Genomic DNA, 15,000 nt, shown 5'->3' on the forward strand with positions numbered 1-15,000 from the left:
ACAACAGAGCCCAAACTATTAGCCTAAATTCAGTTGCTATTTATTTTTAGGTCTAATAATCAACACTCAAATAACATAGTACGCAAACATGCAAACTTCACATAAGGCAGTTTTTGCAATAACTAATAATCTAATAATAAAATAGTTTTTTCTCCAATTCGTTGTTGAAATATAATCATTTATACACAGTGTCTGTCATTTTCATGACAGGTTTATTTAAACATACAGGAAATAATCAAGATATCATTAACAGGTTAAGTAGAATATAATGAATATAACGGCTAATATAGGTCATATATTTAGTGAAAGAGTTGATTTACTCTAGTGAATAAAATTCTGTGGACACTGCATGACTGCCTGAGGTAAATGTGATGCTAAAGTTGAATGACATTGTTTAGGCTAGTTTACAAGCAGTTATATTGACGTCTTTTCGCTGTTGAAACACTGATTGAGCGATTACACCACATATGATACGTGACAGTAAGTGTTAATGTATCCTCAACATACCTTAGATGTTCATTCATGTTTATTCTTAAGGAAGAGATGATCGATCGCGCTCACAGATGATCGCGTTCACGCGCGCGCGCGCCGCGGCTTGAACTGTGATGTGATCAGTGATGCCACATTAAAGAGCGTCAAAACGGCATTTATCGTTTGAATTACGTGATACATGTTGATCGATGTTTGTGTGGGAACTCACAGTGAAGTCTGGTCATCTTCTCATCGAGAACATGAGCTCTGGCTGTCAGTGCTTCTACATGGAGCTGACGTGGGTGTTTCTCAAATATACTGCTTCAGACAAGCACGTGCAGGTCGCGGTTTCTGTTTGCGTCATCACAACATTTCGGCCGTGTTGTTTCGGTGATAAAAGTATTTCGGCCGAAAACCGAAAATGCACTTTTGGGCCATTTTCGGCCGAAAATTTTCGGTGGCCGAATATTCGGTGCATCCCTAACTATAACCCTTATTATTATTATTATTTTATTATTATTTTATTATTATACAGCAGATTCAGTGTTTCTCAGATTCTCATCTAAAACTCAAGAGTTGTGCAGTCGACCTGTGAGGCTCAGTTTGAGACTCAATTGTCATTTTTGATAAATCCTTCGGGTATAATTTTTTACCACTAAAAATAATAAAGTTCGATTTTTATTTTTTAAAATTTATTTACAGACAGACATTTATTTAAATTAAACAAATTAGCATAAGTGATTAGACCATCGTTTGCGTTCTTAACCCTCTGGGGCTCTTTGGTCATTTCTGACCCAAATTTTTTAAAATAAAAAAAATCTGAATGGTCCGAAACTTGGTGACTTTATTGGTGCTTGGTATATGAACACACACACACACACACACACACACACACACACACACACACACACACACACACACACACACACACACACACACACACACAACACAGGACAGGATTTGAAAAGTCTAAGTGGCATAAAAAACATAGTCACACTCAGAACCTTCAGGTCAGAAATGAGCCCCATAGGAAATGAATGAGAAATTAGTTTTTTTTGTGCATGCAATCTACAAATCAGCTCAACACATCAAGAGTGCAAAACAGACAAAAAAACTCACACACACACCGAACCGAGTCGCCACACACACACACACCGAACCGAGTCGCCACACACACACACACCGAACCGAGTCGCCACACACACACACACCGAACCGAGTCGCCACACACACACACACCGAACCGAGTCGCCACACACACACACCGAACCGAGTCGCCACACACACACACACCGAACCGAGTCGCCACACGCACACACCGAACCGAGTCGAGTCGCCACACACACACACACATCAAACCGAGTCGCCACACACACACACCGAACCGAGTCGCCACACACACACACACACACATCGAACCAAGTCGCCACACACACACACCGAGCCGAGTCGACACACACACACATCGAACCGAATCGCCACACACACACACACACACACATCGAACCGAGTCGCCACACACACACACACACACACATCGAACCGAATCGCCACACACACACACACCGAACAGAGTCGCTACACAGACACACACACCGAGTCGCCCCACACACACACACACACCGAACAGAGTCGCTACACAGACACACACTGAACCGAGTCGCTACACACACACACACTGAACCGAGTCGCTACACACACACACACTGAACCGAGTCACCCCACACACACACACACTGAACCGAGTCACCCCACACACACACACACACACCGAACCGAGTCGCCACACACACACACACACATCGAACCGAGTCGCCACACACACACACACCGAGCCGAGTCGCCACACACACACACACATCGAACCGAATCGCCACACACACATACACCGAGTCGCTACACACACACACTGAACCGAGTCGCCCCACACACACACACACCGAACCGAGTCGCCACACACACACACACACACACACATCGAAGCGAATCGCCACACACACACACCGAACAGAGTCGCTACACAGACACACACACCGAACAGAGTCGCTACACAGACACACACACCGAACAGAGTCGCTACACACACACACTGAACCGAGTCGCCCCACACACACACACACACCGAACCGAGTCGCCACACACACACACACACACACACATCGAAGCGAATCGCCACACACACACACACACACCGAACAGAGTCGCTACACAGACACACACACACACACACACACACACACACACCAAGTCGCTACACACACACACTGAACCGAGTCGCCCCACACACACACCGAACAGAGTCGCTACACAGACACACACACCGAGTCGCTACACACACACACTGAACCGAGTCGCCCCACACACACACACACCGAACCGAGTCGCCACACACACACACCGAACAGAGTCGCTACACAGACACACACACCGAGTAGCTACACACACACACTGAATCGAGTCGCCCCACACACACACACACCGAACCGAGTCGCCACACACACACACACACATCGAAGCGAATCGCCACACACACACACACACACACACACTGAACCGAGTCGCCCCACACACACCGAACAGAGTCGCTACACACACACTGAACCGAGTCGCCCCACACACACACACATCGAACCGAATCGCCACACACACACACACACACCGAACCGAGTCGCTACACACACACACTGAACCGAGTCGCCACACACACACATACACCGAACCGAGTTGCTACACAGACACACACACACACACACCGAACCGAGTCGCCACACACACACACACACACCGAGCCGAGTCGCTACACACACACACTGAACCGAGTCGCCCCACACACACACACCGAACCGAGTCGCCACACACACACACACACACATACACCGAACCGAGTTGCTACACAGACACACACACACCGAACCGAGTCGCCACACACACACACCGAACCAAGTCGCCACACGCACACACATACCGAACCGAGTCGCCACACATACACACACACACACACAGCGAACCGAGTCGCCACACACACACACACACCGAACCGAGTCGCCACACACACACACATACCGAACCGAGTCGCCACACATACACACACACACACAGCGAACCGAGTTGCCACACATACACACACACACCGAACCGAGTTGCCACACATACACACACACACACACACACACACCGAACCGAGTCGCCACACATACACACACACACACACACACCGAACCGAGTCGCCACACACACACCGAACCGAGTCGCCACACATACACACACACACACACAGCGAACCGAGTCGTCACACACACACACACACCGAACCGAGTCGCCACACACACACACACCGAATTGAGTCATTGATTCTGTTATTGTCCTGTGCATGACTGAATGCTCTGATTGGCCTGCTCTGAATGATCTGATTGGCCTGCTCTGATTGGCTGCTCTTGTCCCCCAGATGATGATCGCTCAGACGTCTCGCCCCATCTCCGCCGCCCCGTCCCGCCCCACCCGCGTGTGGAGCAACATCGAGAGCACGGATTGGTGGGAGCGTGTGGTGATGCGAGAATTCCAGCCGTCCGATTGGCTGGAGAAGTTCCGCATGACGAAAGAGACGTTCTTCCTGCTGTGTGGCAAGCTGAAGCCGCGTCTGAGCCGGCAGGACACCCGCCTGCGGCCGGCGCTGCCCCTGGAGAAGCGGGTGGCGGTGGCGCTGTGGCGGCTGGCCTCGAACGTGGAGTACCGCACCATCTCCTCGCTGTTCGGCGTGGGCCGCTCCACCGTCTGCAAGTGTGTGCGCGACGTGTGCCACGCCATCGTGCTGCTGCTGCGCCCGCTGTACCTGCGCACGCCCAGCGAGCAGGAGCTGGAGGACGCCGCGCGCCTCTTCGCCACCCGCTGGGGCTTCCCGCACTGCGTGGGCGCGGTGGGCAGCCTCCACGTGCCCATCATCGCCCCCTCCAGCAACACGGATAACTACTGGAACAGCCGCGGATGGCTGTCGGTGGTCACGCAGGGCGCGGTTAACGGGTTGGGTCAGTTCTGGGATGTATGCGCCGGGTTTCCGGGAAGCACCGAGCACGCCGCCATCCTGCAGAACTCCACCCTGTGGGCGCGCGGGTGCAACGGCGGCTTCCTCCCGCCGATAGACTTCATGGGCCGCCCGCTGGGCTTCCTGATGCTGGGCGACGCCGGGTATCCGCTGAAGAGCTGGCTCCTGAAGGGCCACCCCGAGTCCAGCGGGCTCACGGCCGGACAGAGGGCCTTCAACCGCCGGCTGGAGCGGGCGCGCAGCGTGGTGGACCGGGCCTTCCTGCGGCTGCGGGCGCGCTGGCAGTGCCTCCTCAAGCGCAACGACTGCCGCATGGACGTGGTGCCCACCATGATCCTGGCCTGCTGCGTCCTGCACAACGTGTGCGAGCTGCACGGGGACGAGTTCCAGGAGCGCTGGGAGGAGGCGGTGCGGCACGAGGAGAGCCCTCAGCCCGCGGACGAGATCTCGCCATCCGCCGACGACCGCGACGCAGAGGAGGTGCGCGCCCGCTTCTGTGAGTACTTCCTGCAGCAGGAGGACCAGCAGAGGACACTGGCCTGCTAGGACTTCCATTACACCAGCTCCAGAACACACGGACAAACTGAGTCTGTCATCTTAAGCCCTATTCACAGGGGATTAGTTGTAACTGGGGACCTCTTGATCTTAATCCTGTGCGAATCGGCCATGTCTGTCATTTGTAAAGTAAAATTCCCCCGCAAATGACCTTCCATATTTCGCCGAACACCGATGTCCTGTGATAACATTAGTCCAGTGTGAATCGGCATCTGTGTCACGCTCAGCCTCAGAGCCGCACGGTTTACTGTGTTTAGAAGAGTCTCTCATCTTAAGCCCTATTCGCAGGGGATTAGTTGTATCTCGTGTGATTTAGAAATTACTCCCACACATCTGAGTTTTGCGCGGCGCATTCGCACGGGATAAGCTGTGATCTTACTCGAATATACTGACTATCTCCCGGATATGATGTCAAGACTTGTAAATGTTTTTTTCGTTATAGATATAGCTGTATGAAATTATAAACAGTCGTATCGATATCATTTTGATTGTTTTATAGTAATACAAATCATTTAGTTCAGTTAGAGAGCAGACGCTACAGTTAAAAACGTAACTGAGCAATAATAACAATATACGGCGGAAGATTCAGTTTTAAAGCTAAATGTAAAAGCGCCAATTTAAGCGAGTTTGTCATATGTTCTGTTTTTGTGTTTTTCATTAAGAATAATATTAAACACACCATTCAAGCAATTTACTCCCAAATTGGTGCTCATTCTAAAGTGAAAGTATAATCCGCGCGGCCGCACGGGAATCATAACGGTGCGCATTATATGCAGCCTAGCGCCATTCTTCGTGAAAGATAAAGATAGTAATGCGCACAGGACACAAAAACCTTGCAAAAATGATATACGATCCGCCTAATCCTGGCCAATCACAGATGCCGATTCGCACGGGACTAATATTATCCCAGGACCTCAGTGTTTTCATGATTCTCGGATGAATATTCAGTTCAGAAGAACAGCAGCATCAGAAACAGAATCTTTTGTAACATTAGAAATGTCTTTAAAGCCGCGTTTCCACCGAAATTACCCGGAACAATGTGTAGCAGGAAGGTTTTAGGCCGACTCATACAGCAGAGAATAGACTGAGCACACGACTGTTACTCATGGGACTTGCTTGACGTTAAAAAGAGTTATTAAACGCAAAAAACAACTTCTTGCAGTGTCGCGCTGTCTGACACACACACCGAAACGTGCGCACAAGCCGTTCATTTTTCATGTCTTGTTACACACTGTGCTGATGAGTATTCATGAAAACACAGTCGCTTATGCTTTAAGTGAAAGATATCAGTTGGGGACAGAAATAGATTTCACACACTTAAAGCAATATCATATCGCATATCGCATTATTTAATAAGGATATCGCATTTGTCTTCAATATCGCACAGCCCTAATGAAAACACTGATAATAATCATAACTCCTCATATTATTATGATTAGTGAAGGGTCATGTGACACTGAAGACTGCGGTAATGATGCTGATAATGTACAGGAATAAATTGCACGGTAAAGTATATTCACATAAAACTGTTATTATTTCACAATATTACTGGTTTTAGTATTTTGAATCTAATAAATGAGCAGAAGAGACTCTTCTACAACAGTCACTCTTGCGGATCTGACCCTTCTGTACATCCACTAATAACACACCTCAAGAGTGACATCACATCCTCCCGCTGATCATGTGACCCGCTAGTGTGAAGCTAAAGAAGTGAAAAGACTGTTTTAATCATCATTAGACGTGAAAAAGATTGAAATGTCTCTCATTATGATATTGTGTGTCATGAACTTCTATAAACTCACTCAGTTCTGTTTTGAGAAGTGTCTCAGTGTTGTTTTTCAGATCATTCTTCTTCTTCTTCTTCTTCATTTTGTCGCATTTTGGCGGTGATTCCGCTTCTTTTGATTAGCAATTGTAGGGGTTTGGTTGTCCAGGCCTGCCCTTGGAAGTGTGCACCCTTCACTGTGGGACACTCTGAGCTCAGCACATACACTATGAAAAGCCACGATCAATGGAGCTCCGAAATTATGATTCACCATGGCAACAGCACCCAACAAAAACACCTTCACACACTTCAGGGTCACGTAAGTTTAATTCTTAATTAGTTTAAGTTTAATTTTCATGGTATCCAAAAGGTAAAAAAAAAAAGAATGTGGCAGCAGCTAAAAATGAAAACAATTCAATCAGCTAAAGCTTTAAGCAGTAAATGTTCATGGGTGAAGGTTTAATTACTTTACACATATTTGCCATATTAAATATAATTCAGTGTCCAGCAGCTTCTCCCTCACTGACCCGTCTCACACTGATTATGTGTTTTAATGCTCAGCAATATCGTCAATCCTGCAACGTTTTTTTTTTAATGTATGTACATTTATAACACTAATACTTTGTATTTTATTACTTTTGCATCAAATGCCAAAGCACAAGTTCCCTCTGCTGAGAGTGTTTCTAATACAGCGTCTGTGGGAGTGACTGTCCAATTAACCCTTTCTCTTCACTTCCGTTATTAATCTCACTCTATTTTCCCTCTTTTTTTAAAGTTGTGAATCACTATTGTGGAGTTTTTCTTTTGCTATTTGAGCAAATGGGCACAAACATATATATTTAATGTATTCTCTCATTCACCGCTATAAGAGTTAACTCAGGGGTAGGCAAGTTCAGTCCTAGAGAGCCGCTGTCCTGCAGAGTTTGACTCCAACCCTGAAAAACCCTCACCTGCCTGTAGCTTTAGTAATCCTGAAGACACTGATGAGCTGGTTCAGGTGTGTTTAATTAGGGTTGGAGCTAAACTCTGCAGGACAGCGGCTCTCTAGGACTGAACTTGCCTACCCCTGAGTTAACCCAACTCTGACGATTTCAGCTTCAGAAACCCGGACATGTGTAAAGCTTTGATGCTCTTTCACATAATGAAATATTCTCTGATCACACCGGTTACAGTTATTAATGAGGGAATGACATTAACATTTGACTTCCACACCAGCACCACTGACAGATGAAGAGGAGATGGAGGAAGAATATTAACATCCAACAGGAAAAAGAATAAAGTATGGTCAGGGTCAGGGTCACTTCTAGAGGTTGATCAGGTGAACGTCAGGATCCTGTATAAAGAACATGCCTTTGTGTCTTTGACGTGTCCTCATGATGAAATATGAGCAATGAATGAATGTTCCTGCACTGAATGCTTTCTTACTTTGTATTTTTGTCCAGTGGTAGATAATTTAACTTGTTTTAACCCTTAATCATCCCTTGGGCTCCAGCTGACCCCACTGGACTTTTCCTCCATTTTTTAAAAGTGTTCCCTTCATCTCAGGGCCATGAGACTCTGTGACTTTTCCTAAATAATCTATCTAAACATGCAACAAAAAAAATCTGGGCTTGATTTGGTTGTTCTAAAGGAGTGTAAAAAAAGTTTTACCGTTTAAGTCCCTCGGGGTCAGATTGACCCCACATTGAAAATGAATGGGAAAGTCTAAAAAATGCTTTTTTTTTTCACTTTGTTTGTAAAAAAAATCAACTAAATCCAGTATAAATCTGAAAATGTCTACATTTATATCAAGATCTGGTCCTAGAGCATAAACACAAAGTGGAACGAACTTTCTGTCTCGCACACACACGCACACACACGCACGCACACACACACACACACACACACACACAAACACACACGTGTGTGACTGCAACAGAGAGCATTTTTATAGAAACTGGCAAATAAAATCAACAAAACTGGCATAAATCTGAAAGATTTTCATACATAAATGAAGGACAAATACTAGAGCACAAATGTAACATGGAACAATCATGAGAAAGAGAGAGAAAAGGGCAAATAAAAGAAAGATGAAAGGAAGCTTAACTTCTGCATAACTTCCCTCTGGACCTCTAGTGGATAATGTGGTCATTGCACTCTCTTTCTCTTTAACTATAATTCCTAAAGTTTTTCCACAAACCTACAGATGGCGATATTCTAGCCCTAACACATAGAGCAATGTCCAAAAACTATTTATATTTATTTAAGATCATCATTCAAGTGATTTTTTCATTATTTCATTATTTTTCATCATTTTTAATGAGCCAATTTATGACATAGTTAAGTATTTGTGCAGTAAATAGGTAAAAAACTACCAAATACCCACAAAAACACAGCATAAATGTATAGTTGAGAAGTAAATAAAAAAAATTATATATAGTTTTCCATGTAAAAAAATTATATTTCCCTATGCAATCGCTCTGTAAAAGTTTGGGGTCTATCTGAGCCCAAGGTACTCAAACGTAAACCCTACTTTAGGGACGATTAAGGGTTAAGTAAACTTTGTTTACTTCAAATTTCTATTTAATTTATATTCATACTTGAAATACAACAAAAATACTCAGTAAGAAAAGCATTTGTGGCGTTTGAATGAATGGATGAAGTATTTAAACACGCTGGCGCTTTAAGAAGGGGAGGAGCCTGAAAGAAACTCTGAGTTTACGGAAGAACACCTGCTCCAGACCAGGTGATGTTCACAGAGTAAGAGTGAGTATAAGTTCCCTCTCTTTCTCTTTCAGAAACGGCTTCCTCTGCTTTCTCAGGTTTAACACACCTTCATTCTGAAACAGAAAACCCAGAGTTCCCTCATTTCAGGCTTAACATACTCTGAGTTTTCACTTCACCTGCTTTCTGAAACGGGCCCAGGCCGACAAAAAGTTCTTGAAGTCAAGTCGATTGGGCAAAGCGTTGTCAAATAAAGCGCAAACTAATTAGACGAAGAGAACGCCAAAGTGAACATGAGGCTGTGTCTCCTCAACGCTTCAGAGCATTCTGACCAAACTCTGTTATTATAACCATCAGATACAAACATGGGTTATTCTTGCTTATGACTTCTCAACGCTTTGGCCAATCACGAAACTGGTCTCTTTAGATTCGGGGCTTCACGCCGAGCCCTACGATACGCAAGTTTCCCATATCAGCCATTTTGGGCGTCGGCCATTTTGAATTTTATCAAAAAATGCTATATTTTATGAACGCATTGGCGTATCGTTACTAAACTCGGCATGTGTTTTGGCATCGAAGGCCCAAAAAGTCTTGGGCAGCGCCACCTTGAGGTCAAAAGCTATAATGAAATGTCCATCTAACTTTTGATTTATTTTGCCTGTGGTAATGAAACTTGTCTTAGCCCTCTGGGGTTCTTGGGGTCAAAAATGACCCAAAGCATTTTATAATTAAAAAAAAAATCGTAGCTTCATCGGAATGGTCCGAAACTTGGTGACTTTATTGGTGCTTGGTATATGAACACCCAAACAAACACAGGACAGGATTTGAAAAGTCTAAGTGGTCGTAAAAAAATAGTCACACTCAGAACCTTCAGGTTAAAAATGACCCCCATAGGAAATGAATGAAAAATTAGCAAAAATATGAAAATACATCAAGAGTGCAAAACAGACAAACTCACACACACACACACACACACAAAAACACAATTAGCTTTTGAAACGGCACGCGTTCATTTGTGTGTGCGTGTGTTTTTGTGTGTATAAGTGTGTGTGTGTGAGTTTTTTTTGTCTGTTTTGTAGGCTACTCTTGATGTTTTAGAGATCTTCACTGTTGAGCTGATTTGTAGATTGTACGCACAAAAAAACTCTGTATTTTTGCTAATTTCTCATTCATTTCCTATGGGGGTCATTTTTAACCTGAAGGTTCTGAGTGTGACTATTTTTTTTACGACCACTTAGACTTTTCAAATCCAGTCCCCAATTTTTTTTGGGTGTTCATATACCAAGCACCAATAAAGTCACCAAGTTTCGGACCATTGTGATGAAGCTACGATTTTTTTTTATTTTTTATAAAACGCGAGATCCACTATAGTGGTAAAAATGTGCTATTGTGTGATAAAAATGCTCAGTGTGTCCACCGGATGGCACCATCTCATTTAAAACATTGCTTTCATGAGGCCTAGGCTTGACTCTTTAATTAAATACAGCTTTAATAAAAAAATAATATATATATATATATATATACATTTTTTATTATATTCAATGGGAAAAAATGGGTCATAATTATTGCATAAATATTCATTATAAATCATAAAATCTCAAAACACCAAAAAAGAAAAGAAAAAATATTATTGAACAAAAATATATTTAATTGATTTTACTCAAATCTTTTTTATCTTAATCCCGAAAGTCCTGAGTGTTTTTGGCCAAACTTCCTGTCCGCCTTCTTTTTCGAACTAATCCTAGACCGTTCGTCTGATTTTCACCAAAACCGAATCGCATGATGCCAACTGAGGCTGTGTCTGCAATGCTTTGATATACGGACACCAAACTTTGATATTTATTATGTTTATTAACATGAAGATGACCTGATCATGTGTGGGTGAAGGATCCCTGGATTAGTGTGCTGAGAACGTGCCATCTGTCTGTGAGGGTTTAGATTAAGCGTCTGATTATGCTGAGGATTACACCTGTGGATGAAATGAGGGAGATGTATTAGGGTCAAGGGTCATGTAGGATCCAGTAGATGAGCTCAGGTTCATGTGTGCTGTGGTTGAGCGTCTATCCTTCAGGACCGTGTTTCTGCTCATTCTCGGGTTCCAGTATGCTCCATCCGCTCATGATCTTCATGGTGGTGGCCAACGTGTCTCTGTCCATCGTGTTCTGGACACTGCTGATGTCGGAGGTGTTCTTCAAAGAGGCGGAGACGGAGGACGGGTCTCCGGCGTAGGTGGAGCTCAGCCCTCACTAGTGCACACTTCATAGAGAACCAGCCCTCACTAGTGCACACTTCATAGAGAACCAGCCCTCCGTCTTCAACACACTTCATAGAGAACCAGCCCTCCGTCTTCAACACACTTCATAGAGAACCAGCCCTCCGTCTTTAAGGGTGGAGCCTCATTTACAGGTAAGAGAAACTCCTCCTGCTTCAACCTTTGAGTTCTGTTGCTCTTAGAGCTGAATAAACTGATGCCTTTTCAGTCTCTTCGTCTGTCCAGCCTTCAGGAGGTCATGACCCTGTTGTTCATATTAATATTCATATATAGCTCAACTACACTGTAAAAAAAATCCCCGTAAAATTTACGGTAAAAAAACGGCAGAACTTTACTGTAAAAAATACGGCAGTAACGTTTTCGGTTTTTAGGGACAGGACCATATCATTTAAAGGTTTATAATGTAATTATTACGGTTTTCTTTTACAGTTCAAAACCATATCATTTAACGGTTTATATTGTAATGATTATTTTTACACTGTAAACAATTTACGGTAAAAAAAACACATATTTCATTAACTGAAATAATGTTACATTACCAACCTATTGATATACTAATATCTGTTATGTACCTTTGATATATACGGACAACCACCAATCACAGCGGAGATGAGAATCACGTGATGAATGAGGACAATACTAATATATAGAAGAGCTCAGAGTCATTCACACACACACACACACTAAACACCATCATGCTAACACTTAAATTTAAAAAATGCAATAAACATTAATTTAACAACATCAGATGTAACATAAAAACCCTAATGTACATAACTGATTAGAAAAAACAAAGAAGAAACATAGTTATTGCAATGAAAATACATCAAATATGAAGTGTCACGCAGGGAATTCTGGGAATGTCAATTTACGGGTTTTCACTGTAAATTACACAATGACTTGTTCTTTTTCACTTCCAAAAATTGTAAATTTAACGGTATTTTACTGTAAAATGAAATGAAATGTAAGGTTAGATCTATTACAGTTATTCACCGTATATAGTACGGATACTTTCTGTTAACCAATGAACTGTTTTTCACCGTAGCATTTGTACAGTAAAATACCGTTAAAATCACAATCATTTTTTACAGTGTATACACTCAAAAAAATAATTTGTTGAATTTACTTAAAAAAGCTGCGTCAAGTGGTTCCACACAACTATACTGAGTCATTTTTACAAATAACAATTGAGTTATATGAACAAAAGAAAGTCAAGTAAAGCTGACAAAATGTCTTTAAGTAAATACAAACCATTTGAATTTGTTACATAATATTTATATGTGCGGTTTACTAAATAATGTTATGTTAAATTTAGTTTATGTTAGGTGAACACATTTATTGACTTCATTTACCTTATTAAATTAACTACTTGCTCTACAAGTGTAAGTGGAAAACTATTAAATATAACAAAAAACATATTTTTAGAAACAAAATGCTAAAATAACTTGATTGAGAACAGGAAGTCCATCCAGTAAATGAGTGTATGAGTGTATGAGTGTATGAGTGTGTGAGTGTGTGAGTGTATGAGTGTATGAGTGTATGAGTGTGTGAGTGTGTGAGTGTGTGAGTGTATGAGTGTATGAGTGTATGAGTGTGTGAGTGTGTGAGTGTGTGAGTGTATGAGTGTATGAGTGTGTGAGTGTGTGAGTGTATGAGTGTATGAGTGTGTGAGTGTGTGAGTGTGTGAGTGTATGAGTGTATGAGTGTATGAGTGTGTGAGTGTGTGAGTGTGTGAGTGTATGAGTGTGTGAGTGTGTGAGTGTGTGAGTGTGTGAGTGTGTGAGTGTGTGAGTGTGTGAGTGTGTGAGTGTGTGAGTGTGTGAGTGTGTGAGTGTGTGAGTGTGTGAGTGTGTGAGTGTGTGAGTGTGTGAGTGTGTGAGTGTATGAGTGTTTGAGTGTGTGTGTGAGTGTGTGAGTGTGTGAGTGTGTGAGTGTGTGAGTGTGTGAGTGTGTGAGTGTGTGAGTGTGTGAGTGTGTGAGTGTGTGAGTGTGTGAGTGTGTGAGTGTTTGAGTGTGTGAGTGTGTGAGTGTTTGAGTGTGTGAGTGTGTGAGTGTGTGAGTGTGTGAGTGTGTGAGTGTGTGAGTGTGTGAGTGTGTGAGTGTGTGAGTGTGTGAGTGTGTGAGTGTGTGAGTGTTTGAGTGTGTGAGTGTGTGAGTGTGTGAGTGTGTGAGTGTGTGAGTGTGTGAGTGTGTGAGTGTTTGAGTGTGTGAGTGTGTGAGTGTTTGAGTGTGTGAGTGTGTGAGTGTGTGAGTGTATGAGTGTATGAGTGTTTGAGTGTGTGAGTGTGTGAGTGTGTGAGTGTATGAGTGTTTGAGTGTATGAGTGTATGAGTGTATGAGTGTTTGAGTGTATGAGTGTATGAGTGTATGAGTGTTTGAGTGTTTGAGTGTGTGAGTGTTTGAGTGTGTGTGTGTGTGAGTGTGTGAGTGTGTGAGTGTGTGAGTGTGTGAGTGTGTGAGTGTTTGAGTGTGTGAGTGTGTGAGTGTATGAGTGTATGAGTGTTTGAGTGTGTGAGTGTGTGAGTGTGTGAGTGTGTGAGTGTTTGAGTGTGTGAGTGTGTGAGTGTTTGAGTGTGTGAGTGTGTGAGTGTGTGAGTGTGTGAGTGTTTGAGTGTGTGAGTGTGTGAGTGTGTGAGTGTGTGAGTGTGTGAGTGTTTGAGTGTGTGAGTGTGTGAGTGTGTGAGTGTGTGAGTGTGTGAGTGTGTGAGTGTGTGAGTGTGTGAGTGTTTGAGTGTGTGAGTGTGTGAGTGTATGAGTGTATGAGTGTTTGAGTGTGTGAGTGTGTGAGTGTGTGAGTGTGTGAGTGTGTGAGTGTGTGAGTGTGTGAGTGTGTGAGTGTGTGTGTGAGTGTGTGAGTGTGTGAGTGTGTGAGTGTTTGAGTGTGTGAGTGTGTGAGTGTGTGAGTGTATGAGTGTATGAGTGTGTGTGTGAGTGTGTGAGTGTGTGAGTGTTTGAGTGTGTGAGTGTGTGAGTGTGTGAGTGTGTGAGTGTGTGAGTGTATGAGTGTATGAGTGTTTGAGTGTGTGAGTGTGTGAGTGTGTGAGTGTGTGAGTGTGTGAGTGTGTGAGTGTTTGAGTGTGTGAGTGTGTGAGTGTGTGAGTGTGTGAGTGTGTGAGTGTGTGAGTGTGTGAGTGTTTGAGTGTGTGAGTGTGTGAGTGTGTGAGTGTGTGAGTGTGTGAGTGTGTGAGTGTTTGA

At 43.6% G+C, this 15,000-nt stretch overlaps 1 protein-coding gene across 8 annotated transcripts in view; it reads left to right on the forward strand.

Annotated features, from left to right (window-relative positions):
* The window catches only part of LOC307128134 (uncharacterized protein), a 49,084-nt gene extending 41,882 nt beyond the window's left edge, over positions 1-7,202 (forward strand). For 5 of the 8 annotated variants that reach the window (XM_079819749.1, XM_079819748.1, XM_079819751.1 and 2 more), the window contains exon 3: positions 3,917-6,881. In XM_079819749.1, coding sequence (XP_079675875.1) covers positions 3,917-5,056 — 1,140 coding nt within the window. In that variant the 3' untranslated portion in view covers positions 5,057-6,881. Of the gene's footprint in view, positions 1-3,916 lie in introns of all 8 variants that reach the window. The other 3 variants (XM_079819746.1, XM_079819744.1, XM_079819745.1) reach the window with 3 other exon arrangements.
* Positions 7,203-15,000: the final 7,798 nt, after the last annotated feature.

This window comes from Gobio gobio (assembly GCF_949357685.1).
Source record: "Gobio gobio genome assembly, chromosome: 6".
Classification (NCBI taxonomy): domain Eukaryota; kingdom Metazoa; phylum Chordata; class Actinopteri; order Cypriniformes; family Gobionidae; genus Gobio; species Gobio gobio.